Source organism: Rattus norvegicus, chromosome 1 (genome assembly GCF_021556685.1).
Source record: "Rattus norvegicus strain SHRSP/BbbUtx chromosome 1, alternate assembly SHRSP_T2T, whole genome shotgun sequence".
Lineage (NCBI taxonomy): Eukaryota > Metazoa > Chordata > Mammalia > Rodentia > Muridae > Rattus > Rattus norvegicus.
In genome coordinates, this window is record NC_141534.1 from 52,721,654 (window position 1) to 52,746,117 (window position 24,464).

A 24,464-nucleotide genomic window follows, 5' to 3' on the forward strand; every position below is an offset into this window, starting at 1 on the left:
TTCTCTTGTTGTATTTAGAACTGTTCTTTGTATCTCATTGATTGTTTTAAATTTAATATTGCTCTTGATGAATACATTCTATGCATTTGACTTTTAAAATATGATTATTACACTTTTATATTATTTAATTTGTTAAGTAGGTTTAGGGCACTATACCTCACAAGTATGTCTAGGATGGACTCTACCTCTGAACTGCACCCCCAGTCCTCATTATAGCCCAGTGATATTGTCTGTTTTGGTGAACATCTCATATTTACTAAAAGTATCCTTGTATGTGGACGTATATTATGCAGTAATTGGGTCTTTGGTTTGTAAGTCTCATTTAGATAGAAGTTGTTGTGAATAGATCAGTCTTTTCATTAGTTGTAAAGATTCTCCTCTGTGGCACTGAGAGGGCAGATGCACTTGTTGCACACAGGCATGTATCTCTAACAGAGAAAACCTGTCTGAACGGGGTTTGGCGTTAGTGTTTATTGTCTGTATGGTAGCAGCTTTCCTCTTGTTGTAATCTTGACCTTTATTCCCTCCTACCCATACTTTGGGCTATATGGCTTTATGGTAGAATCCTCCTCCTGTTTACTCAGAGGTGTTTTGAACTTAAATATGAATGAGTTTTTAATATACATTTGATTTTTTAGAAGCATTAGCATTAATGGAGATCTAAATAAATATGAATTAAATAATTGGTTTTAATATATTACTACAAATTTCCAGCTGAGGAATTTGAAATTTTAAGCTGTACTGATTAATCAAGGAATATTATGAAATTTGAAAATATTTATCTTAGCAAAATCATCTTAATTTTCTTTTTAGAAATACCTGTTATCACTGTCATTGAAATTGAGAAAAAATAAAGAGAAAAGAATCTTTTACAATAAATATTTTCATATTTCTCAGGAGTTCTTTGCTTAATGTCCTATGGATTTAACTCATGGTAAATTGTTTTAATTATAATCTGAAAATAAGTTCGAAGAAGTAATATTGATAGTAAGAGGCATCTGGATACTGAAATAGGTTCTTCTTCAAGACATTCTTAAGCCAGATTGCCAATGCACTGCTGCTCTTACATTTAACTTCTTGGCCAAGTACTAGTAACTGAAGTGTATGGCATTTTGGCTTTGTTTGTTTTGTTGAGAAAAATAAATTAAAAGATGTTTAAACATCTAACCAAAATGGATGTGGTTGCTGATAGAGCAACAGTGAGAGAGCTTGTGAAGAGGGTGTTTCTCTCTGTGTTCGCTGCCATTTCATCTGAATGGGACTCGGTGCAGTAATTAGCAGTCTCTTCAGAGTGTCAGAGCAGAATTACCATTGTGGTGCTTAGCTGTGGGATAAAAGGATTGGATTGGGTCAGCCTGTCTGCCAAACTAAATGAGTTGCCATGGGAATTTTCAAATGTTTGAGGCATTTACTTAGAGCAATTTGATGGGTTTGAATAAACTCATAAATTGCAGGTTTAGAAAAAAGAAACTAGTCCTATAGATGAGCTCTTTGTAGAGGCCTATGGCCTCATAAATTTTTGATGAGAATGAATTGATGCCTGCTCACATGAGGCCAGTTTATTAGGGCTTGTGTCCCCACCCTCAAGCAAATGCATGATAAGCACATTTAAGGAAAGAGGTTGTTTGACTTCTCTGGAGAAGAGTGTGACTGACAGTTCTGTGTTCAGCACTGCAGAGCATTGTGGGAAGAATACTTAGTTTTTATAAACAGTGAAATAATATTTTAATTTAAAACAGTGTGTATAATAGATAATATATTTTTGTACCTACTTTACTCTAACAAAGGTTAGAATAAAATTAAAAATTTTTGGAATCAAATGTGGTTCTCAAGCTGCAATAAAGGGTATTATTCAGGTTTCACGTGCTTGTTCTCATAATGTCAACTTTACCCTGTGTCTCCAAAGAATTGTATGTTAGCGTAACTTTGAGTAAGTGTCCAAAGTGCAGACCATCACTTAGTGTGTAGGATGCCACTTGTCTTCAGGATACTAACCATACCAATCAGTTCCAATGTGATATTTTTATCTATTTTTTTAGAAAGACATTCAAAGATGAAGTATTTAAAATTTCAAGGCTGTGTAATTGATTCATAAAATAGATAAAGTACTATGGGGAACCTACTGTAAGTACTGTTTCATGAGGAAATAGTAAAATAGTATAGCAATAGTAAACTGGATGCCTGAAAATATTCTTGCATCTTTCAAAATACACTATCAGGGAGACACAGTTATATTAGGAAAAGAATAATTATTTAGTTGATAAATGGCAAAGTATAATGTTTTTTGTTAATCTTTATTGCCCGGTGTTGAGTTATATATTGGCATCTTCTGAGTAGCATTTTGTATTCCTAATATTTTAGTTGACCCATTGATGAAACTTAACTCAGTGGCAGATAAGTTTTTAAAGGTATACTTGAGTGTAAACTAAAGACCCTTAGAGGAGCCCTCACCAGACCTCAGAGTTCCTATAGTTCCTATAGAGTTCCTTAGAATCCAGTTGGCATAAGGCTGCGTGTGCTGTGTGTGAGTCCCTCTGCTGTGTGCTGCTTAAGGAAATGTGACAGGACAGAAAAGAACCTACAGAAATTGACATATACTGCCTGGTTTTCTTTTCTTTTTAATTTCTAAAGTAAAATTTAATTCATTTCTGATTCAGTTATCTTTTTATACCATTTCACTTTTAGTTGTGTGTTCTACTTAGGGCAAGAAGAACTAGAATCAAAGTCGCACATAATTTTCTTAAGTCATTGGCTGTTAACAATCTAGTTACTGTTTGTCCTGTAATGCTGTCAGGCTCATGCTTCTTAAAACAAGTGAGAGCACCCTTCCACACACTTGCAGTTTTGTACCTGGTGAAGCTCTGTGCTGTCGTTCAATGTCTTGTCTGTGATAATACTGAACAGCTTGCACAAAGAGCCATTCCTGTAAGGATTCATTGAAGGACATCTCATCTCGACATGTGCTTGACAGATTGGCAGTTAGTTTAGATAGCTTATAACTAAAGATTGGAGCTGTTAACAAATAGAGAATAATGATGTTGGCTATAGAAAAACAGGGCAGTGTATTCTTTTAGAAAAATTTTATGAATTATATCCAGTACCCTGTTTTCAACTGTGTATGGTGTGCCTCCCTCCGAATTTACATGTTAAACTTACTGTATAGAACTTCATATGTGGTTGTTACTTAAACAATATTTATACCCCATCTTTAAATAAGTACCACATTGACTAGGTTAATTTGAGTTCTTTTACACTTAACTAAATGTATGATATACATACTGGTTTCTTTATTTTTAAAAAATATTTAAAATGTATTTAATAGAAGAAACAGATGAATAATTTCTCAGTATATCTCCTATAGTTCACTTGTTTTCATACCTCCCTTTAATTTGTTTGCATGCTTTTCTGATGGTTGGTAAGTAGCCTCATGTTCCTTGTATTTAGGTAGAATATTTGTGGACCATACACTGTGTTAACACCTTTGAAACTGAATTTGACAAAACTAGGAAAATCAAGTGTCTCCCAAAAATTTATACTTTTTAACTCTCATTTAACTTTTTGTGACATTTCATTTTTAGTATGTGATACTTTTATTGAAATCATTCATAGTAAATCTAGCATTTTAATATTTATGTTCAGATAAACATTGTAATTTGAATTCAGATAAGCTTATTTGGTAGCATTGGTAGCATTATTTTCTAATTCAGTTTTGATAACTGAGTTTTAAATTTAATTCAGAAGTGACTTTCAGATTATCCCATTCATTAGTAACAAGATTCCCTTATGGAAATTAATTTTGAAACCATATTAATGAATTGTGAAGGTAATTTTATTTTATTGTGCCCTTATGGGGACAGAAGACAATTACTTTTTATAAATCAAATACGTCAACTTGTTTTTAGTTAATCCTTCAAGCTTTATATTGATAATAGTATATAAAATCTGAGCAAGTTAGCAAATTTTCAAGTTAGCTCACTTTTTTGATATTAGTGCTTTAATGAGTTCTGTGAGATGATGATGACATTCTCTACTAAGCAAAGGGAGCTTTGATTGTTACACTTAGCAATTACAACAACTGTGTATGTGGCTAAGACTAAGAGCAGCATTAAATGACTGGAAACCTGTTGAGAAACTACTCTGGTGCTGCAGTTTCCAGCAGAGAGAGACTCTTACTCACTAATACAAATGAGAAAAGAAAAAAGTAATTGATTTTTTTAGTTACTTTGTTTGGTCATGTGGTGTCCACTAGAGAAGTGTTACACTTTCATTGAATCAAATGCTTTCCAGGGTGATCTCCTTTTACTCTTGCTCCAAGATAATCAGATCTGTGCTGTGTGCAGTTACAACTGTGACTAAATCTGAAATTCCAGCACAAACTGTTTTTTCTCTGTCTCTACCTGGACACCATAGAGACATCTTAAACATAGTATTTCTATAGTTCGTCCCTCTCTTATATTCAGTGATTTCTCCTTTGCTTTCTGTATGAATGACAACTTTATCTAAAGTCCTCCACTTTCATTCATATCTGATGCTTCTAATTCTCACTCCTTACTAAATTCTCCTTTGACTACGTCCTTTCTGTTGTCATAGCTCAACTGTGTCTTTCTTATAGTTCTTACAGATAGAGCACTCTCGCACAAGCCCCACCTCCGCCCCCGCCCCCCTCTGTTCTACCAGTCCAAAAGTTGCCTTGATAGTCTTGCACTGTATTCTAGAAAGTTGTCATCAATTTTTTGTAATTACTAATTTTCTTAATTACTTTTTCTTCTCTTTTCCCATGAGTTCTCAAGAAAGCAGATTTGGGTCTGTTAAAGTATATCCTTTAAAATATTGTCCTATAATCAATTTTTAAAGTTTCAAAGACTATAGAGTGAAAAATATCTGATACTGTATTTCATGTAGATACAAAGCTAGGTGTGGTAGGGCACACCTTTAATCCTAGTCTTCAGGGAAACTGAGTAGATCTTTCAGAGTTCAAGGCCAGCCTTGGTTGCAAGATTAAAAATTAACCAAATCAAAATTTAAAAATACAGTTATATGGTAACTCTTACTGGAAAATGCCTATTTATAATAAAATCTAAGTTGGAATAAAAGTATTCAATTCTCTTAGGGTAAATTACCAGTAATTTTTAAAAACATGATATAAATTTTCTTAGATTTGGAATAAGAATGCCTTAGTCTGTTTGTAGGTCCATTTGTAGTTTAGAAATGATTTTAAGGCCCTGGCTATGTTCTGCTAAGCAGAATTATAGTCATTCTAGCTGTATATGGTGGTGTGCACCTTGGAACACCAGCACTGCAGAAGCAGAAGCAGGAGGAGCTGGAGTTCAAGACTAACCTCATCTTCATAGCCCAGAGATTACTGATCATTTGCTCAAAACAGGTCACTGCGTGTGTGTAAAACTGTTTGAGACAAGCAACCTCCCTTTCTTAGTGATTTTATCAAAAGTCTCACAGGGATTTCCTGTATCCTTGGTATGCCCCACCTCTTTTAGAATTTATGTGGACACTTACATAACTTAAACATTGTTCTAGACCTTGAGGCCATACTGCTGTCATCTATGGTTTGCAACCTTCAGTGGCCCTTTTTGTTAAAATAGTGCTTGAGTTCCTTTTACATTTGTTTGTATACACAGATTAATAGGTTAGAGGTCAACTTGCAGAAATGGTTGTTTGTTTTGAATATAGGTCATCATGCTTGGCAGCAAGCATCATAACTAATCAAATCATCTTACCAGTCCTCCTTGATTTCTTGTACTTTTTAGTACTTTAGAAATACTTTTTAAGCACTTTTTTCTTATCCTTTTCTGTTTTTTTGTTTTGTTTTGCTGATAATAGTATGTTACTAATTTCATAGGTTCATTTAGTGTCACATTGATTGACATGCTGTATTATATAATGTCATGAAGAAGTCTCAGATTACAAACTAGACATTTCACAGTGTGTACAGTTGTGGCCAGACACAGGTAACCTCATATAATTTTCCCCTTTAAAGCATTACCCTAGTGCTGCAGGCATCACGTTCACGGTGACATTGCTCCAGGCCTGAGTTTGAGCTTGAGCTCTAGACTTGACACATGTTCTAGTAGCTAACCTAAATGGTTCATCAGTTTGTTTGATGGTTGCATCAAGATGCATTATTTACAGTGGTATGTAGTTTTCCACTTAAGAACTTGAGGAATAGCCAAGTGTGGTGGTGTGCATTGTTTAATCCTATTACGTAAGAAGCAGAGACATGGAGATTTCTGAGTTTGAGGTCAGTCTAGAGATTGTCTCAACAAAAAGCAAAAAAAAGCCAACTTCCTGCCCTTCCTCCTCCTAATAGTAATGGGGACACTTTGGATTTCATAAATAAAATGTTGTTCTTCCTAGAGGAATGTGTTGTTTTCATCCTAAATTTGCTTTGTTCTTCAATTGTGACTATAGCTTTTGTTGACTAAGGAAAGTAAATGCTTCATTAAAACAATGGTACATTTTTTTTTCCCTTCTACTTTTATTGTAAAACAATGCAATCAGTGGCAGAGCTAGTACTGGTGCTGAGTGCTTCACAAGTTATTAAAATCAAATGAAATAATAAATGCTTAGTTCTGCGTACACTGTAAAATAAACTAAGGCTCTTTGCATGAGAAATGTTTAATTGGATGATTTTTCCCGACCAAGGAAAGTTTCAGCAGTCTTGGACCAAAACGACAGTATACAAAACCCAGTCTTGCCTGACAGTGCAGTCAAGTAATGTTCAAGCCTCCCCTCAGAAGTCTTGTGAAGTTTTAAGTAACTTTTCTGTTTGTGTTGAACCACATTCCCAACTGTGCACAGTGAAGTGACCACTAGGCTGCATGTTGGACACACTAATAGATACAGCATTGTTTACACGTGGGCTTGAGTGTTTAAAAGTCTTCTGGTTAGATAAGCGTACTTCATGGCTTCTACTATAACTTGCTGATAAGTTGTGGCCACTAAGACAGGTATTACATTTAAGTAGAAAGTCAAAGGTACTAGAAAATAATAGGGGAAGCTTTTTCCTTAACACTTTGACTCATGAATTTACTAGTGAAATAACAGTTTAACCTATGTTCAAATTGAAGACTTTCTGCAAAGATAAGCAAATTCATATGACCAGGTGAAGTGGTGACACTGCATTCTGCAGGAGGTTTCTCAGTCAGAAGACAGGCAGTTTCTTTGGTGCTCAGTTTGTGAGGTTCCTCCTTTAGTGTTAGATTTAGCACAAAAACTGCATCCTAAGATGGCTTGTTGATCATTTCTAACAATTAAACCAGAAGATTTGTAAAGGATCCATGTGAAAGAAGGAAGAAAGTAAAAGCAATTGGGATGGATTTGTAGTTTTATCATCAATCTTTGTGGATGAGCTTAGCACATACAGTTAATCCCCCTTTAAAAACTTATGTTTATGTCAATTTTTGACAGACTTCTATCTGTGAAAGCCTGTCAGGAGACATGAAGGTTTTGAAATCAAGGAAAGTTTAAATGATCTAGAAGAAATAATTGAGCATGACAGTCACTGTTCATGTAAACTTAAATTCACAGAATGGGATTGGTGTTGTAAGAACAGGATATAAACATGGTCCCAAAAACCAGTCTGGGAAATTCAGGTCCCGTGGAGCGGTGGTGGTAAGCTACTCACTTTCCGTGTCCGTCAAAAAAGCATGAACCATCGTAGGGTACTAGTTCAACAGAGAACTTAGGAGTCAGCTAAAGAACTCTTGCACACCGGAGGAGAAAGAAGACAGGCATACTATAATACAGATTTAGAAGCAGTTATAGCCCCAGGGCTAGAAGATGAAACATAAGAGATTTTACTATTATTAGATCTTAGACTCTGAGAAAGTTCTATGCAACATTGGGATTGAAGCCTCTGATGTGTTGCTGTTTAGCCTCTGAAACTTAATGGAGTTAAGTGGACATAGCATAGCAAGGGAAAGTGCTGTTATTAAAATGCCTTGTAACTTAAAAAGAGACTATGAGTATGAGACTGAGGTAGGAATTATATAATTATGTTTTAATTTAAAAAATGAAAAAATTCTTATAAAATGCCATCTTTTTTCCTCTACTCATTACATTGACTTTTATTTCTCCCCAGTCTCATATAAAGATTCCTCATTTTTTTATGAGACAGTCAGGGTCTCTTCCCCCCAACTCCTACCCCCAGACCCCTCCACTCTATCACATAAACACAGAGAAGGGAATTTGGGGGAAAGTTGTTTAGGAAATATTTACCAGATCTGGAAAAGTAAAGCTGAACAGGCACAACAGCATGTGTCTTATGTGTAATCGACCCTCCTTTAAACAGCATAGATCTCTGAAATAGGATTGCGAGAGTCATCAGATGAGTCTGCATGTGTAAAAGTTGTCCAGTTTGAAGGCTCTTGAAAGATGATAGTACGAGATGCTTGTAAGCAAGAGCTTGTTCAGTTCTGAGGCTGAAAAACACTGTAGTCCATTCTAAGGGCTTTGAACTTGATTTGTTGTTGTTGTTGTTGTTGTTGTTGTTGTTGTTGAAGAAAACATTGGAAATAAGGCTACAAGAGAACTGTCTCCACCTACCATGTAGATCGTAGCATTGAGCTCAGGCTGCCGTGCTTGGCAGCAAGTACTCTTACCCCTGAGCCATCCTAGCAGATTTCAGCTCCCGTTTAACCCACTTACAATATTAGTAAGTAAATGTGATTTTCTTCAGTTTTTTAAATTCGAAGTCTTTGATGAATTCAGAGATATTCTCTAAAGGTATTGTGGTAGTGTTGAATGTGGTAACTGCAGAATACTGCTGTAATGCTAAGAGCCTGAGGGCTCTGACTCAGGGATTCTGACCTTGTAGAGAAGTTAATCTTGGTGATAATGTATGCCAGTATCGTAGCTTTATTATGAAGCATGGTGCTTAGATGATAAAGATTTCATATCTCATTCTAATAAAGTAAACAGCATTTACCTTTTCATACTTTTACAATGTTAAAACCCTTTTAGTCTCAAGGTATTTGACCTATTTATTACTTTGACATAGCTTGTCGACAAACCTGATGGCATGCTGACAACTCAGTGTAGCATATGCTTACATTTAAATATATTTACATACACTCACCAGTCTGTTATTCATTCACAATTCTAAAACATTCAGAAAATTGTGTTTTGCAACCCTTTATTCTATTTAGTATATATGTTTTGTTATATATAGTATAGATAGGATTGCTGTAAGAGATTTCTCCAGACACCAGTAGGGAGACTATATTATCTTTAGTATATTATCCTTTTGCAAATCAAAAAAATCTCTGACCTTAGGATGCCATGAGTTTTAAGCAACTGTTAACATGTTGAACCTCTTCTATCTACTTCAAAGGTGGTGATGCTGTTCTGATTATCTTTATATTATTTTCATTTTATATTTCCTCATGGAATTCATCTGCCCTGTGACTTAACAATACCACTGCTAGATACTTACCAAAATAAGTTCAAGTTTAGATTCACAACAAAAGCCTGTGAGTTTTCACAGTGGTTATATTCATAGTGTATTCTCAAACTAGAAGCAAGCAGAAGTCTATAGAATGAATAAACAACAAAGCACTTCCTGGCCATTTAAACATTCTGCTGCGCTACAGACAGCGTGGATCAGTATCATAAGCTGAGAAAATTGGAACTTCACTGAATTGCATGTGCTACCACCATCCCCTAACTTCTGGAACTGAAAAGCTGTACTGTGCTTTAAGAGAAATCACACTAATGTTGGTGCTTAAACTTTACAAGATTTTGCTGTTAGATGTGGCTATGTTCATCATCACTGGCCAAATGTTTCACTTTAGATTTTGGGGCGTCACTGCCTATAAATTATCTCAGTTTTTAAAATATTAAAGGTAAGGTAAATTAAAAGTAAAATATTAAGGAGATTGAGGATATAGCATAAAGTGTAAAATACAATTTAGTGACCTGATTCAGGTTCTTAAGAGCAGTTTTCTTTGTTATCCAACCCCCCCCCCAAATAATTATTACACCTGATATAGATAATGTTGGTTTGATAAAATACATTGTAAAATATCTACAAGGTCTATAACTTGTGAAGATGCTGTATCTGACCAATTCTGAGAAGTCTTAGAGAATAACTAGATGAGAGCCTTTACATTATGGGATAAAAACTTTTTAGCAAGTAAATATGCTAAATTTCTGTCAAATGGGGCAGTAAAGTTGAAACAACCACTTTCACATGGGAATAATTCTGTCATGTCCTTTATTATCTATATTGTCTTTTGTAGCTCTCTTTGAATAAAGAGATTAATAGGTGTAATAGGGTCATAAAGATAATAAAGCCCATTTTGGAATGTGACAGTTTGGTTTTAGATTCTAATTCTGCCACATAACTCCTTTGGTGGGGGACGTCATAGCATATTGGTGCAGTCTTCTACTGTGGTCATAGACTAAGTTATTGTTACACTGTCATTGTGTGGCCAGCACTTGCTGGCTTAGCGGTTTCTACCTAACCCACTGCAGTGATTGCTCTCTGCCCAGGTTTAGTGTTCTGGATCCTACATAGGACATAGGCACGTGTACATACATTGGTGGGAACACATGGGTTTCTTCTACCATATTTCTCTTGGCTATCATCCCCATAGTTGACATGAATCACTTCATAATCGTCATAGTCATAATCATAGTCATAATAATAATACCAACAGACTAATTCAAACATGTTTCCAAGTGCATCGTCTCTTTGCGGTTTCTTTTTAGATTTTTGATGGAGGTAAATTTGTCCCTACTACTTGATAGTCTCAAAGTTGGGCAACATCTTTTTTCACTCTGACTAAAGTATATCTGTTGCTTTTTATTTTCTTTTATAATTTTTTTGTATTTCATTACTATATAGATTAACCTCAAAACAGCTGTTGATAAATTTTAACTTGTAGTATTAATTTTTAATGAACAGATTTAGGAGCTTTGATACTAACGAATCTCAACTTCCCTTCTAATAGTAACTCACTTGTTTTATATTTAACCAAATAAGTCATATTTATTTTTATATAAACTGATGATGGTCACGTAATAAATAAGTAACAAATACAAGTATCTTCATTATTCTATTGCAAAGGAGACTTTCAAAGTTTTCAGTAGTACTTATATTTTTCTTTAATTCTCTGTGGTTTATTAAATACCCACTCAGCAATTCTGTTTACTACAAATTACAGTATACCAATCCCTATTCTAAAGATCTTTGTGTCAAATGTTTCAAATATCAAGTAGACTAAATATTGTATCAAAGTGCAGAACACTTAATTGTATAATTTTTAAAGGACAAACTTGCTGGTACTTTCTCTACCACTTTAGTTAAAACCACTTTAGTTAAAAACTTGTGCTTTGGAAGTAAAATCACAAATTTGATTTCCATACCAATCCTTAAAAGTAAATAAGTTCCAGTAAGGTTTAGTGGAATGTACCTTTAATTCCAGCACTTGGGATGCATGCAGGGGGATCTCTGTGAGTTCAAGACCAGCCAGGGCTTGAACTTTAAACAGGGCTTTTGGAGGCCTGTCTCAAGATAATAGCATCATCATCATCGTTATTGGGTTAGTGCATGGGTATTAGGTAGTGATAAATAACAAAATTGAAGCTATTCTAATAGAACTTTGGGAGTGGTAATATTCAACAATTTGTGGCTAAAATTATAAAATGGAAGGGTGGCTCCTGGAGAAGGCAGCGTTTTGTTTTGTTTTGTTTTGTTTTGTTTTGTTTTAAATTGAAGTGGCTGTGAATACGTAGGGCTTGGAAAGGGAAGCATGTAGGAACATGTAAAGAGCATTCAATAGGCAAATGGGAAGATACACGAAGTCATTAACGGAGTTAGTTTGAGTTGCTGCTTTACAAGATATGTGTGAAAGAGCAGGTTAATTGGCTCCCCTTGAGATGGTAGTTCAAAGAGGGTTTAAATCTTTGTTCAGATAGTATGAGATCAGTGTAGGGTTTAAGATGTGAGAATATTGCAAAGCATTAAGTTAGAAGATGTGTTTGGGAAAATTTATTTGGCCCTTGGGAGTAGATTGGACTTTTAGATTGGGTATCTACTAAATGACAGACACTACTGTCAGCTGAATTCAATATTTGAGTAGTCTAGCAATAATGAATTATTAAAGGTAGCATTAGTTAATGGAAGAAGGTGAACCAAGGTGTGGCCATCCAGTTTACGTTCTAGTTTTAGTGCCCCTTTCACTTGTAAATCTTTCCTATGTTGGTAGTAAATTATACAGTGACCCTAAAGATAGAGGGCCGAAGATATACTAGTATTTGTAGTTAGAATGAGGAAAAAAACAAGAATAGTAACGTAAGAAATCAGGAATAAAAGCTTAGAAATTCAGTGATTGCTAGTTGACCTTTGTAGTTCAGAGTCACATGGTATACATTTTTTAGTTGTGATGTACATATACAGTCTCAAATACTTACTGCTCTTGTTTCCCATGTGCAGGCTGAAGGAGAAGACAGCCTGAAGAAGATGCAGCTGATGGAGCTTGCAATTCTGAATGGCACCTACAGAGACGCCAACATTAAATCACGTAAGAATGAGCCTGGGGCAGGATTATAGCTCCTGGTGTGTGCGTGCGTGCGTGCGTGCGTGCGTGCGTGCGTGCGTGCGTGCGTGTGTGTGTGTGTGTGTGTGTGTGTGTGTCTGTGTGTGTGACATTAGTCAAAGGACAAACTTTTGAAAGTTTTTTTTATTTGAAGTGTAATGAAATGGCCCTGCTGCTGCTCTGGTCTTTCCTTTCCCCTGCTTGCATGTTTGCACTCGTGTTGTTCGCTATTAAAAGTTCCTATGCAAGTTCAGAGATCACTGAGGGAGAATGTTTCAAACTACGTTCTCCCTTTCATGGATTGTGGCATAATTTTATAAGCTGTGTGAGAGAATAGTTGCTGTTTTGAGTTGAGCTACGGTTTACATGTCATTTATTTGAACATATTTTGAGCAAGCACACACACACACACACGAATAATTTTAAACTTATAATCAAATTTCCCAAGATAGGCAGCACTGAGTTCAGCAGTGCTTGCTGTGGTTGGCTCTGATGTACTCTTTATCGTCATGGAGTTAGCAGTAGGGCTGTTTCTGCATTCTCTTCCTCACGCAGCAATCCCTAGCATGCTGGGAACACATGATGTCAGTGTTGACTTACCTGACTTATCCAGGGAGCTTTCCTTGAACAGAGTTGTACTTTGGAGATACAGTGTGTGGACTCAACTCCTGCTACTTTGTTGCATCTTTTAATTGGAATGTTCTCTTGTGGGGTTTTTTGGATGCAGTTTAGTCTCTCAAAATGTTGTAAATGGATATATCAGCAGAGATAGGAAAAGTATAACATTTAATGGACTTGATCTTTTTTTGATTTTTACAGTGGGTTTTTATTTTTGCATTTGTTGATCATGTTGGGGAGAGGAAGCTGACTGCACTTGGTTGATGTGCTTTGGCATTTCCGTGTGGTCAATGCATGTACTAATGATTTCCTTTTATTTTTCTTCTTTTCTGCTTTTTCCTTTCTTTTTCCTACTTCCCTCTCATTTCCTCATGTTTTATTACTGCTATCCCTATACTTCTTTCTAAATTTCTTTGCTTACTGTAGCAGCCCTTGCCTTTTCTCTTGCAGCAACTGCCCAGGCTGCTCCAAGGATCATCACTGGGCCCGCGCCTGTCCTCCCACCAGCTGCTCTGCGTACACCCACGCCAGCTGGCCCTACCATAATGCCTTTGATCAGACAGATTCAGACCGCTGTCATGCCAAACGGAACTCCTCACCCAACTGCTGCAATAGTCCCTCCAGGGCCTGAAGCTGGGTTAATCTACACACCCTATGAGTACCCCTACACGTTGGCACCAGCTACGTCAATCCTTGAGTACCCCATTGAACCCAGCGGTGTGTTAGGTGAGTATGATTTCTGTCCTGAGTGATTAATGCATTCCTAAATTTTGGCACCGCAGACTTTGAAAGGATATTTATCAATTTCAGAAAGACATTGTAAGTTTTAATTAGCAAAAGTTGAAAACTAAATAGGTTTTATTTCAGTTCCTCACTAGGGTTCTCCCCATTAAGTAGCGACACCTTAATTTGGGTTAATTTCCTTTAGTGTCTCAGGATCACTGTAGGGAAACTGGCCATGCATAGTCTCAGTGAGATGTTTCTTAGGTGACTAAACTTGTTCCTGAGTTTTATTTAGGTCATTTTTGCCCCATTATCCTAATTGACAAAGTTCTACCTCCCAAAATGAGGTTTATTTTGTCTCAGATTGCTTGGTGAATTTTAAAATTCTATCAATATATTGATATTTTTATTAAAAGTCTGTTATTTGTATGTGTTTAAATATTTATGATCACCTGAAGGATGCAGTTGATAGTTGTAGTTTTAAGGGTTTTCAGCTTATATCTTTTAAAGTCCTGGTCAACATGACCAGTATTTTATAATTTCCATATGACTGTGGATTAGATGATCACATACCAACTTAGTAAATTCAATCATGTTGGAGGCAAAAATTGAAGTCATATAAATTCATGCGTTTACATGATCAAAAAGCAATATTCTTGAAAAAGACATTACTGATGCCTTTTTTTTATAGAGTGGATTGAAATGCCAGTCATGCCTGATATTTCAGCCCATTGAGTTGCTGGATGAAGGACTAGAATACAGCAGCTGTTATAACACGACCAGTCAATGTGGAAAACAAAACAAAAAAACAAAACAAAAAAAAATGTTTCTGTGCAACCCCACTGTTTTACCAGACAGAATCTGAAACCTTTTTGTGTATGACCTTGGTGCTGTGTGCCTGCTGTTGACTCCTAGGACTTTGATCTTTAAAGGTTCCCTCCTGATCCCGGCTTAATATTAATTTGAAAATCTTTAATGAACTTGGACATTGAGATTTAAACTTGAAAATTCATTGTTCATTTAAAGAAAGCCACAATGCTCTGTATGTTATCTGTGTGTGTGCATGCACTTAGGTGCCTTTTGTTTATAAACATACATTTTATTGTACATGTTTTCTGTCTAAATCATTGTATAAAATAATTATAAGTCAGAATTATACCACAGAAATGTTAGTAAGAGGCTGTGTTCTGTTGCACATTACTTGAAGCATTTTTAAAAAAAAAAATAACATGTAACCTATAACCTTATTTAAGTTTTCCTTTCTATTAATACTCTGTCCTGTGGCCCTGTGCATGCTCCTTCCCCAGAACTCCTCTCTGCTGCACTCACAGCATCTGTTACTGAGGAGTTAGGGCTCTCAGCTTCCAGCTGCTGCTCCTGACTGTTAGTGCAAGAGCTCCTAGTTTTGCAAGATAGAATTACATTTCTATGCAGTCTGCTTATCTAAAATGAAAAATAGGTTTTCAACCAGTTTACTGCTTAGAGACAGCAAGAGGCACTGCTGTAGAATTTCCCCATTGTAAAGCAACATGTTGTTTGGTTTGGTAAGAATGTATGTGTATATGTGTGTGTGTATACACACACACAGACACACACACACACACACTTGAAACCAACACTATTAAGAGCAAAATACATATGCAGATACCCAATTAACATTGTCAAGGTTCTCAATAAGTACCAAGTAAGAAATTATTATTATTATTATTATTATTATTATTATTATTTCTTGCTTTGCCACCTAAGCAGTAAAACTATGATATTTCTCTTTGGAGAACTGAGGAAATTATTTTAAATTCCCAAGTTATAGTATATTTGCACACAGATAACATGCATGTTATGTGTCAAATCTCACATTATTTTAAAATAAGCAGTGCCCTTCAAAACAGATGCAGACATATGTGTTGGTGGTAGTGAGGAGATTGGTATTAGCATCAAATCTTCATTGATGACTAATGTTTAATTCCCTTCCTTTTATCTTTAGGTATGGCTTTCCCAACGAAAGGCTAAGAATTCAAGAACGGTCTTAACCGAACCCTCATCAGATCTGAATTTAACCAATGCTTAGTCTCAGCAGCCTCCGGGACAAACCTTAGCCTAGCAGTCAGTGACTTACTTGCACTTTTTGCACATAGACATAAAGTAAAATGATGCTATTAATTTGGATTAGTCTGTAATACTACAAAGCAACGGTAATTTATAAAGGAGTGTATAGAAGTATACTGACTGCTAAGTGTACTGTACTGTTTGCTTTACTAATCACCTAATTCATTGCAGTTCATACTTATTGACTCAAAAGTTTAAATCCACAATCTGTAGGCTTTAAGAGTTGCTTTTAAAACCTTTTTTAAGTAATAAACTCTGAAAGTTAAGGTAGCAAATAATTGTCAGTATTAAATGTGGCAAGTAGTCCTGCTGCAAGAAAGGCACTTCAGTGACTATGTGACTAGTAAAGCTCAGACACGTCTGGTTCTAATAGAGCTCGTGAGATACTGTGACCTGGGGACTGTAAATGAAGGGGTGAAGTAGGTAGAAGGCCAACCTGTTTGAAATGAATGCAATATTGATAGATACATAGACATGACATACTGCAGTTGATTTTAAAACTACTGTGCCTTAACGTGTTTCTTAAGCTTTTGTAGTAAGTGAACATTTGAGATCCATTTTGATAAACCTGCTGTCAATGTTTCCCTTATGTATGTTTTCTAACTTTGTCTTGGTAATTGCAATTTAACTAGGTGCGGTGGCTACTAAAGTTCGAAGGCACGATATGCGTGTCCATCCTTACCAAAGGATTGTGACCGCAGACCGAGGTTAGTTTAGTTCTGCAGTTCTTGTTTATAACCAATGTGCTGGGTGTCCATAAAGTTTGCAACACCACACCTGATGGAAAAATGTAACTGTTTACCTGCACACCGTTTTCTTTTCCTTCCCTAAATTAATTTAATAATTGATTTAAGGTTGGTTTGGTTTTATGGTTTTGTTTATGGTTTTGTTTTTTGGTTTGGGTTTTCACCCCTCCCCATTATATTTTAATTTATTAAATCTTCTATTATGATTTATTCCAGCTAAAACATAAACTAGTCAATTTGGGGAACTATTAAATTTTTACTTTACCATAGCAATTTTTAATAATAATTGTTGTTAAAACTTTCCCTTTAATTATTCTGAAGATTTCTGTTGGTACTACAAAATGAATTGAACAGATGATGTTTTTAATGAGAGAAGTAAAAAAAAATTTGCTTCCATGTAATTTTGGAGAAACTGAACATTTAGTTTCCATTTTTTCTATATTATAAAACATTGAGCCACTGTATAAATATGAGGGTATACATGTCAAGTACTTAGCTAAAAGCAACAGTCAGGACTGTGAAGATAATTTTCATCTAGGTGGATACTTTATGAATAGAAAATGAGTTCCCTCTTACTCTATTTTCTTGCCAAAACGGATCCTTTGAGTTTTGTCATTTGCTGCTAAAATATAGTACCCGAAGGTAAACTCCCCTGAAGTTCTGTGGTATGTGAGATCCAGCTATTTGGATATCCTTTCTGACTAACCTGTGACTGGAATCAAGTCTTCATTTTTCTCATTTTCATATTTGTAACTTGTGCCCTATATATGCCCTGGGACCCATTTTTAAATTATTTATGCTTATTTGAGGAGTGATAGTTTCGGTTTTTTGACATTGAATTGTGTTTTTTTTTGTTGTTGTTGTTGGTTTTTTTTTGTTTTTTTTTTTTTTTACCTTTTTGTGTGGTTCTTTTGTTTTTGTGTTTTTAATTGCAAGATTGGAATCCCAAGCATAGTAGACATTGTTACCCTACTCTTGAATAACCACCAAAATAAATACTGCACACAATTGCTTTTGTATATTAGAAATAAAATACCCTTCCAAAGACATCAGTGATCTTTATTTAGTACCATATATACTAAAAGAGTCCTGAAAACTTTAGCTAACATACACATTTTTGTAGTGGTTATTCATTGAACCAATCTGGGGGCATATCCATAACAATAATACCACATGCAGTTATGCCAAGTGTGAGCATATCAACCATTCTCTCAGAGTCACATAGAGATGAGGAAGTTAGATGGGTCAGGTCACTTGAGATGTGGGCAGTCTCATACATAATTTGAAGCTGTATCTTACTGCTAAAGTCTAAAATGATTATCTTACAGAGTGTTTTGATTGTGAAGTAATTTTCCCCCTTTAGGGTTTGCTTTTTTTTTTTTTTTTGGGGGGGGGGGTCCCGTGTTCCTTCCTCTTAGATTTTTTTTTTTTGTTGTTAACACAATAATCCTTCCTCACTTTGTACTCCAGAGCCTTCAGACAGTTGAAAGTATTAGACCAAGATCTTATTGTATTTGGAAAATGACAACACATTCCATGCATGGCTCATCTGGAGCTGTGTTTATTTTGATTAGTTCTGTTTGTGTTAAAAAATGCAGTGTCAGCAAACCGAAACGTCTTCATCCCCCTGCTCCTCCATCCCTCCATCCCAACCTTTTCCTTTCTTTTTCTAGAAACAGATCACTTATGCATGCACATGATCACCACATGTACTCACTGGGTCTAAGGGCGAGAACCGAAGCCCTCGACTTACATTATTTTATGATACTACTGTTTTTTGTTTTTTTATTTTTTTATTTTTAATCCTTTAAGGAGAAGAGTATTATTAGCATTCATTTGATGCAAGGAAGCAGCCCGAGGACAATATAACCATGTAACTATATGGGAGCATTTAGAGTAGTTGCATGGTTGACAAGTATCTAGTTGCTTACTAAAACAAACCCACCTCCACACTTATTTCAAAATCAGTTTGAAACTTAAAGACCAACTGACTTTATAGTTGTAGTGAACTATACGTGATTTTGCACAGTTGACATACCTGTGTGTACTGTAGGAGTCCAGGACATGGCAGAGGATGTATTTTTAGATGTACTGGATATGATGATGTACTTTGTTAAATAATCCAGACTCAAACGTAATCAGAAATTATCCAAGTAATGATTTGACAAAAACCATTACTTACAAAAATTTAAGACTTTGGAACAGCGTTTTTGGTTTTGTTTTAAATTTAAATAAAATTCTGCTTCCTTTTAAGAAATTCAGGGAAGATTTGATTATATTGAAGATACAATATTTTTGTAGTATTTATAAACTGTCCTAATTGATAGACTATAGAAACCATTTTTGTCATACAGAGGTAAATAGGTCTATTATATAGAACATTTAAACCTTGTGAACATTACACCTACTAGGTTTGATTTATGAAGTGGCATAGTATCTAACTTGCACTGAGCATCTTTTCATTCACATCTCTCCTGCCTTTGTCTCAATGGCAACAGTACAGAAAATTCTGTCAAACCTCAGAATATAGTAGAAATAATTAAGCTGTTGAATGAGTCTTAAACATTATACTACTGTTAAGTGGACCAAGTTTGGTGAAGTAGAATGTGAGAGGCTGATTAAAGAAGGAGCTACTCACGGACATTTGGAGTGATAACTTTTCCACTTGAGAACTACTTTATGTTTTACTGTAATTTTTTAAAGTTTTTTTTTGTTCTTTTTTGTTACTTTGCAAAAGAAAATAGTATTTACAGGTGGCTTCTTTTAAAATATAAAAATATAAAGCAGGAATGTATATGAAATGTCAGATTTTATTGTATTTGCAGAGTATTAGCTTTGAAATTGAATAAAGAAAGCTGTTTGTAGTTTTAAAAATGCCTTCTTGGTATCAGTTAGAAATTTCTTCTATTTTTTATGTACGTAGAGTTCTTTGAGGTATAGAGTTTTAAATGCAGGATTTTACAGTGTTTACATGCAAGTGCATTTTATAAGTGTTCTTTATGTGTAAATTAGTATTTTCAACTGGAAAATGTTGGCTGGTGCAAAAAAGGCCTGGCCTTTTTCTGGTTCCCATGATGTTGCCTACACTGCTAGACTACAGTATTGCTTTGTATCATGAGGCCAAGAATCCCATGTTGTTTGTAAATAGGATAATTGAAAAAGCAATAAACATTTATTGAACAAAAGAAACTTTGTTTGGCCCAGAGTTTATGTTGAACCAAATTGTTCATAGCAATTTAAATTTCCTTAGATTCATTTCTGTTAATCATCAGTTATTAATAATCACATCCATCATTAATAGTTGCTTTATTGCTTGCATCTGAGAGAATACTAATGCTTAATAGCAGTCAGATACTTAATAACTGCACTGACTGTTGAGAATTCTTTATACCAAACCTGTTCATCATCGTTTCCAATTTCCTTCATTGACTGCTACTAACTATTAGTTGTTAGCTGTATTTTATTTCTATTTTTTCTGTTAACAAGTTGGGTTTTTCAAATTATTTTTTGTGGGAGTGGGCTCTTCTTCATTTGTTCAAATCATGATATGAAATTGTCATGATTTTTATTGTATTCTGTAGATGGTGTCAATCAGTTTGTCAGAATTCAACATGCTTTTTTTTATTAGTTGTGATTAGTTTTCATGTTGTCATTAAGCCGTCACTAGCTGAAACTAATCTCTTCTCTATCTTTTCTTTTCTTTTTTTTGTTTTGTTTTTTGTTTCTAACCACCCAGCCGCCACCGGCAACTAACCTATGACCTTCTGACCTCTGAACTCTTCACCCAATGATGACCTGACCATGCCTGCCTGCTGATCAGTTAACTGGTAATCGCCTTTGCTTGCCTGTCGTCAGTGCAGCGAGCTGAGGCACTTGTCCGTTCGTCTTACCATCTAACCAAACAAAAGACAAAGAAATTGTCCTCCAACTCAGCTTTTCCCCCCCTGTTTGGGTGAAAGTGGTTCTAGAACCTGCACTGAATAGTAGTAAAGCAATAAGGCCCGATTCATCCCACAGCACTGATCATCTTTCAATGCCCCACCCCAAGCGAACGGTAAGAAGGCCTCTCTTAAGAAGGGGAGACAGATGGCCCTAACTACTCAGTGACAGAGGCAGTTACTGTGAGAGACTTGTAGGAATCCTTTTCTTTCCTAGCGAAGTCAAAGCTCTCTCTGAATGTACTGTGTGACAATGCATCATGCATGAACCTTCGGTCAGGGACGTCATTGGGGAAGTGACTTCAAAAGTATTCAAAATTTGACATGCTGTTTGTTTAGTCACTACAGTGCCCTCAAAGGGCAGACATTGCAGCCTTTTTATATTGCCTGCCAAAATTTGAAGTATTAGAACAAAGTGTGCCATGAGAGAAAAACTTAACAAGGAGTTTTGAAAAGTAATGCAAAGAACAAAACTACAACACTATTTTTAAAAAGTTGAGTATCTGAGTTAAAATTTTCAAATCTTTATTTTACACCACTTAAAATTATACGAGAACAAGGTACATGCATTATGTGTCACATTACTGGGCAAACTGTTCAAATATTTTTTTTAAACCTCCCTGTATAGAAAATATCATTAAGGATGTAAAAGCCATGCTTGCCTATTTGCTGTATACATGTAATGAAATTGTAGATAAAGTGTAGTGCATTGAAACAAATGAACAAAAAGTAGATACTTTTACTATACAAGGGTGCTGGTGCAGAAAAAATATATATATTTTTGGAAATGTAGCATTTTATACTTTCAAGTGTTATAAAAAAAAGAAAAAGAACAAAGAAACCCTTTATTTCATTAAATGATTTTTTCTGGTGGTTGTCAAGAAACAAAAGACCAAAAGAGCCTTTTTGTCTTTCTTTTTTATTTTTTAAGTATTGGAATAAGTCTAAAGAAAAAGAAAGTGCCTTATTTTCCTTCATGGTCATTTAGTCAAGTGTCCTGTAAGATCAGCTCCTCCCTCAGAATAAAGTTACTGCATGTTCCTCCCTCGCCCAGTATGTGAAAGGAGATATGAGGAGAGACAAATGAGTTGATGGTCTAAATGATAAGATTTGTGTCACGTTATCTTGATGCCAGTTTGCCAAATCTGATACTGTGAAAAAAAATTTGATAGCTTTTCTAATGTCTGACTAGTAAATTTTAAAATGCCATTCTTTTACAAATCATAATTGAGTTCTTTTAGTTATTACCGTCTTCAGTGTTAGCCCAAAGAATTCTGAAGTTTAGAAAAAAAATTATGTGAGATCTGAACATCAGTTTACAGACAAAATTAAATTAGAACTTTATTTTATTTGGAGAAGAGGAATACAATGGATTTTTTTTCTTACCAATTAGAAATAATCGTAATGCCTAAAAAACTTTTTCACAAAAATGAATCTTTGAAATTTTTTATTGTTGAAAAAGTGTTAAGTAACCTAAATTTAATCAGCTATCTTATGTAGTCCATCTCTGCTGGCTTCAGTAACTGCTCCTAACCACACCATTTTAACTCTGAAGGAATGTGGAAAGCCTGCATCACAGCTACACTGGATGCTCAGCTCCATTCCTTTTCCTCTTGAGTTTCTCTCTTGAAAGTCACACAGTTTTGTAGTTGAAGCAGTTTGTGTGCATATAAGCCTGCATATAAACACTTGAGTTAGTAAGTCATTGAACTGCCCAGTACCAGATGTGGCAAATCTCAAGTGATTGTGAACTCCTGGCTCGTCAACTCATGCCCTCTTCCATACCCTCATGGCTTCACAGTCAAGGTCAGCAGGAAGCTCATTGGCCACCTTCACGGTGACCTCTCCATTATTCTGTCTCACTTGGAACCATTTTCAGTTTATTTACTATGCAATAGACAGTCCTTGTTTGTACTCAGCTTTGGTTTAATGTACCACTGCTTTGTCTTTCTGTTACACATGTGGTGGTTTTGATTTATTTACAATATATGCTGTGCCATTTTGATTTTTATTTTGGTTGGTTGGTTGAATAAATATGCGACACTCAGAACACTTGAGGTGATAGTTTAAAAGAAAAAGAACAGTACCAGTATTTGATCCAGTCTCATCTCAGCTGTGTTATACCTGGACATTTTAGATGTTTATCAAAGGTCTTTTATGGGGAAGAAAGTAAATGTGTAAACCAATAGACGTGTGACGTTTATGAGTAATGCTGGCTCTGAACAAACTTCTGAAAACTTAGTTGACAGTGTTTTGAGTCAACTGAAAAAAGCATGACTTTTGGAATCTCTGAATGCCTTGGTTCTCAGTATTATCACTCTATTGAATTTTTTTCTTATTAAAGTATGTAGTTTTTTAGACTTTTTTCCTGACAGTATTATGTAATTTTTTGGCGTGGGTAGATGGGAGTGTCGCTTGTATGTTACCATACAGCTGACATGTATTTTTTGTCTATTCTTTATTATCTTAGTAGTTTCATGCTGTGTATGTACCATAACCAACCTATTGCCTATGAGAAACATGTAAGATAATGTATTTACAGCCATTGTTACAAGTTTATAATGTATTTTTCTATCTTGTTTTATATGTATGTTATATAACATTCAAAAGAATTTTTTTCTTGATTGAGAAAAGGATACAAAATGCAAAATCCACAATTTTGATAACTGAAAATCGCCAATTGTTTTGCAGTACTTTATTATATTGGTGTCTTGTCTTTCTTGGGCTTTTAGTTAGCTAATGAATGAATACGTTAGACACTTCTGGGTTTTAGTTGGGATTTTACATAGCTTGCATTTAATTCTTTGGTTCTTTGCTGTTTCTATTAACCCATAGCATTATTTTAATAAATGTTATAATACCAACCTACTAACTCTGGACTATGTCTGTTTATTAACCTTTACATGTTTAATGAAGATAAACAGGGATAAATAAAGTCTTGAGTTCCTGGACTAACACTGAAGAACGTGACCACAGATAACATAGTGTGACTTGTTTTCTGTGTTGTTTGTCAGCTGACAGTTGTGCACACTACTGCTAAAATGGCCTTTTACCACGGAGGGTAAGTGCCAGTTAGGATGGGAGCAGGGTAGCATTTGCCAGGCAGTCTCCTAGTCATGCCACTGGCCTTTCAGCATCTGCATTACTAATTCCACACTTTATTTTTCCTGCTCCAAAATAATCACCCTCTGCTCACAGCATAAAGAGTCAAGATATTTATTGTAATGATACACACCTTGAGAGACCAGTTTGATTCGTTTTTGAGCCTTTTGCCTACATTTCTGTGATTGGGTCATTTTCGGTCTCATAAAGTTAATAGTCAGTTGATGTTTCCCGTGTTGTTTAGCTAGCTGCTCCTATTAGTGTTGAGTTGGCCTCTCTAGGCCTGGCAGCCCCATCCTGTCTGTGCCCCGCCCCCTCTTAGTGTCTTGTAGAGCTCATCCTAGGCGGCTTTACCTTTACCCACTTCAGGAACAGCCTAGACAACTACATGGGAAGAATGGCAGAAACAAACACTGTAACCTGAAGAGAGAGAGAGAGAATATGAGAGAGAGAGAATATGAGAGAGAGAGAATATGAGAGAGAGAGAATATGAGAGAGAGTGTGTGGGTGTGGGTGGGTGGGTGGTGAATTTATAGCAGATTTAGATCCTTCATTCTACCGTGCTTCACTTGCCTGTGCTCTGTAAAGGGACCTCTTCCTCAGCACTTAAATCCATTGTTGTGTCAAATGGACAGTTACCTTGTCTGGGGAAAAAACTCTTAAGATGATCCAGA

General features: G+C 35.5%; 1 protein-coding gene across 15 annotated transcripts in view; it reads left to right on the forward strand.

Moving 5' to 3' along the window:
- Qki (QKI, KH domain containing RNA binding) overlaps window positions 1–23,556 on the forward strand; it is a 111,994-nt gene extending 88,438 nt beyond the window's left edge. For 2 of the 15 annotated variants that reach the window (XM_087581110.1, XM_087581147.1), the window contains exons 5-8: window positions 12,455–12,542; window positions 13,626–13,901; window positions 16,637–16,711; window positions 20,487–23,556. In XM_087581110.1, coding sequence (XP_087437236.1) covers window positions 12,455–12,542; window positions 13,626–13,901; window positions 16,637–16,711; window positions 20,487–20,503 — 456 coding nt within the window. In that variant the 3' untranslated portion in view covers window positions 20,504–23,556. 15 annotated transcript variants of the gene reach the window in all.
- Window positions 23,557–24,464: the final 908 nt, after the last annotated feature.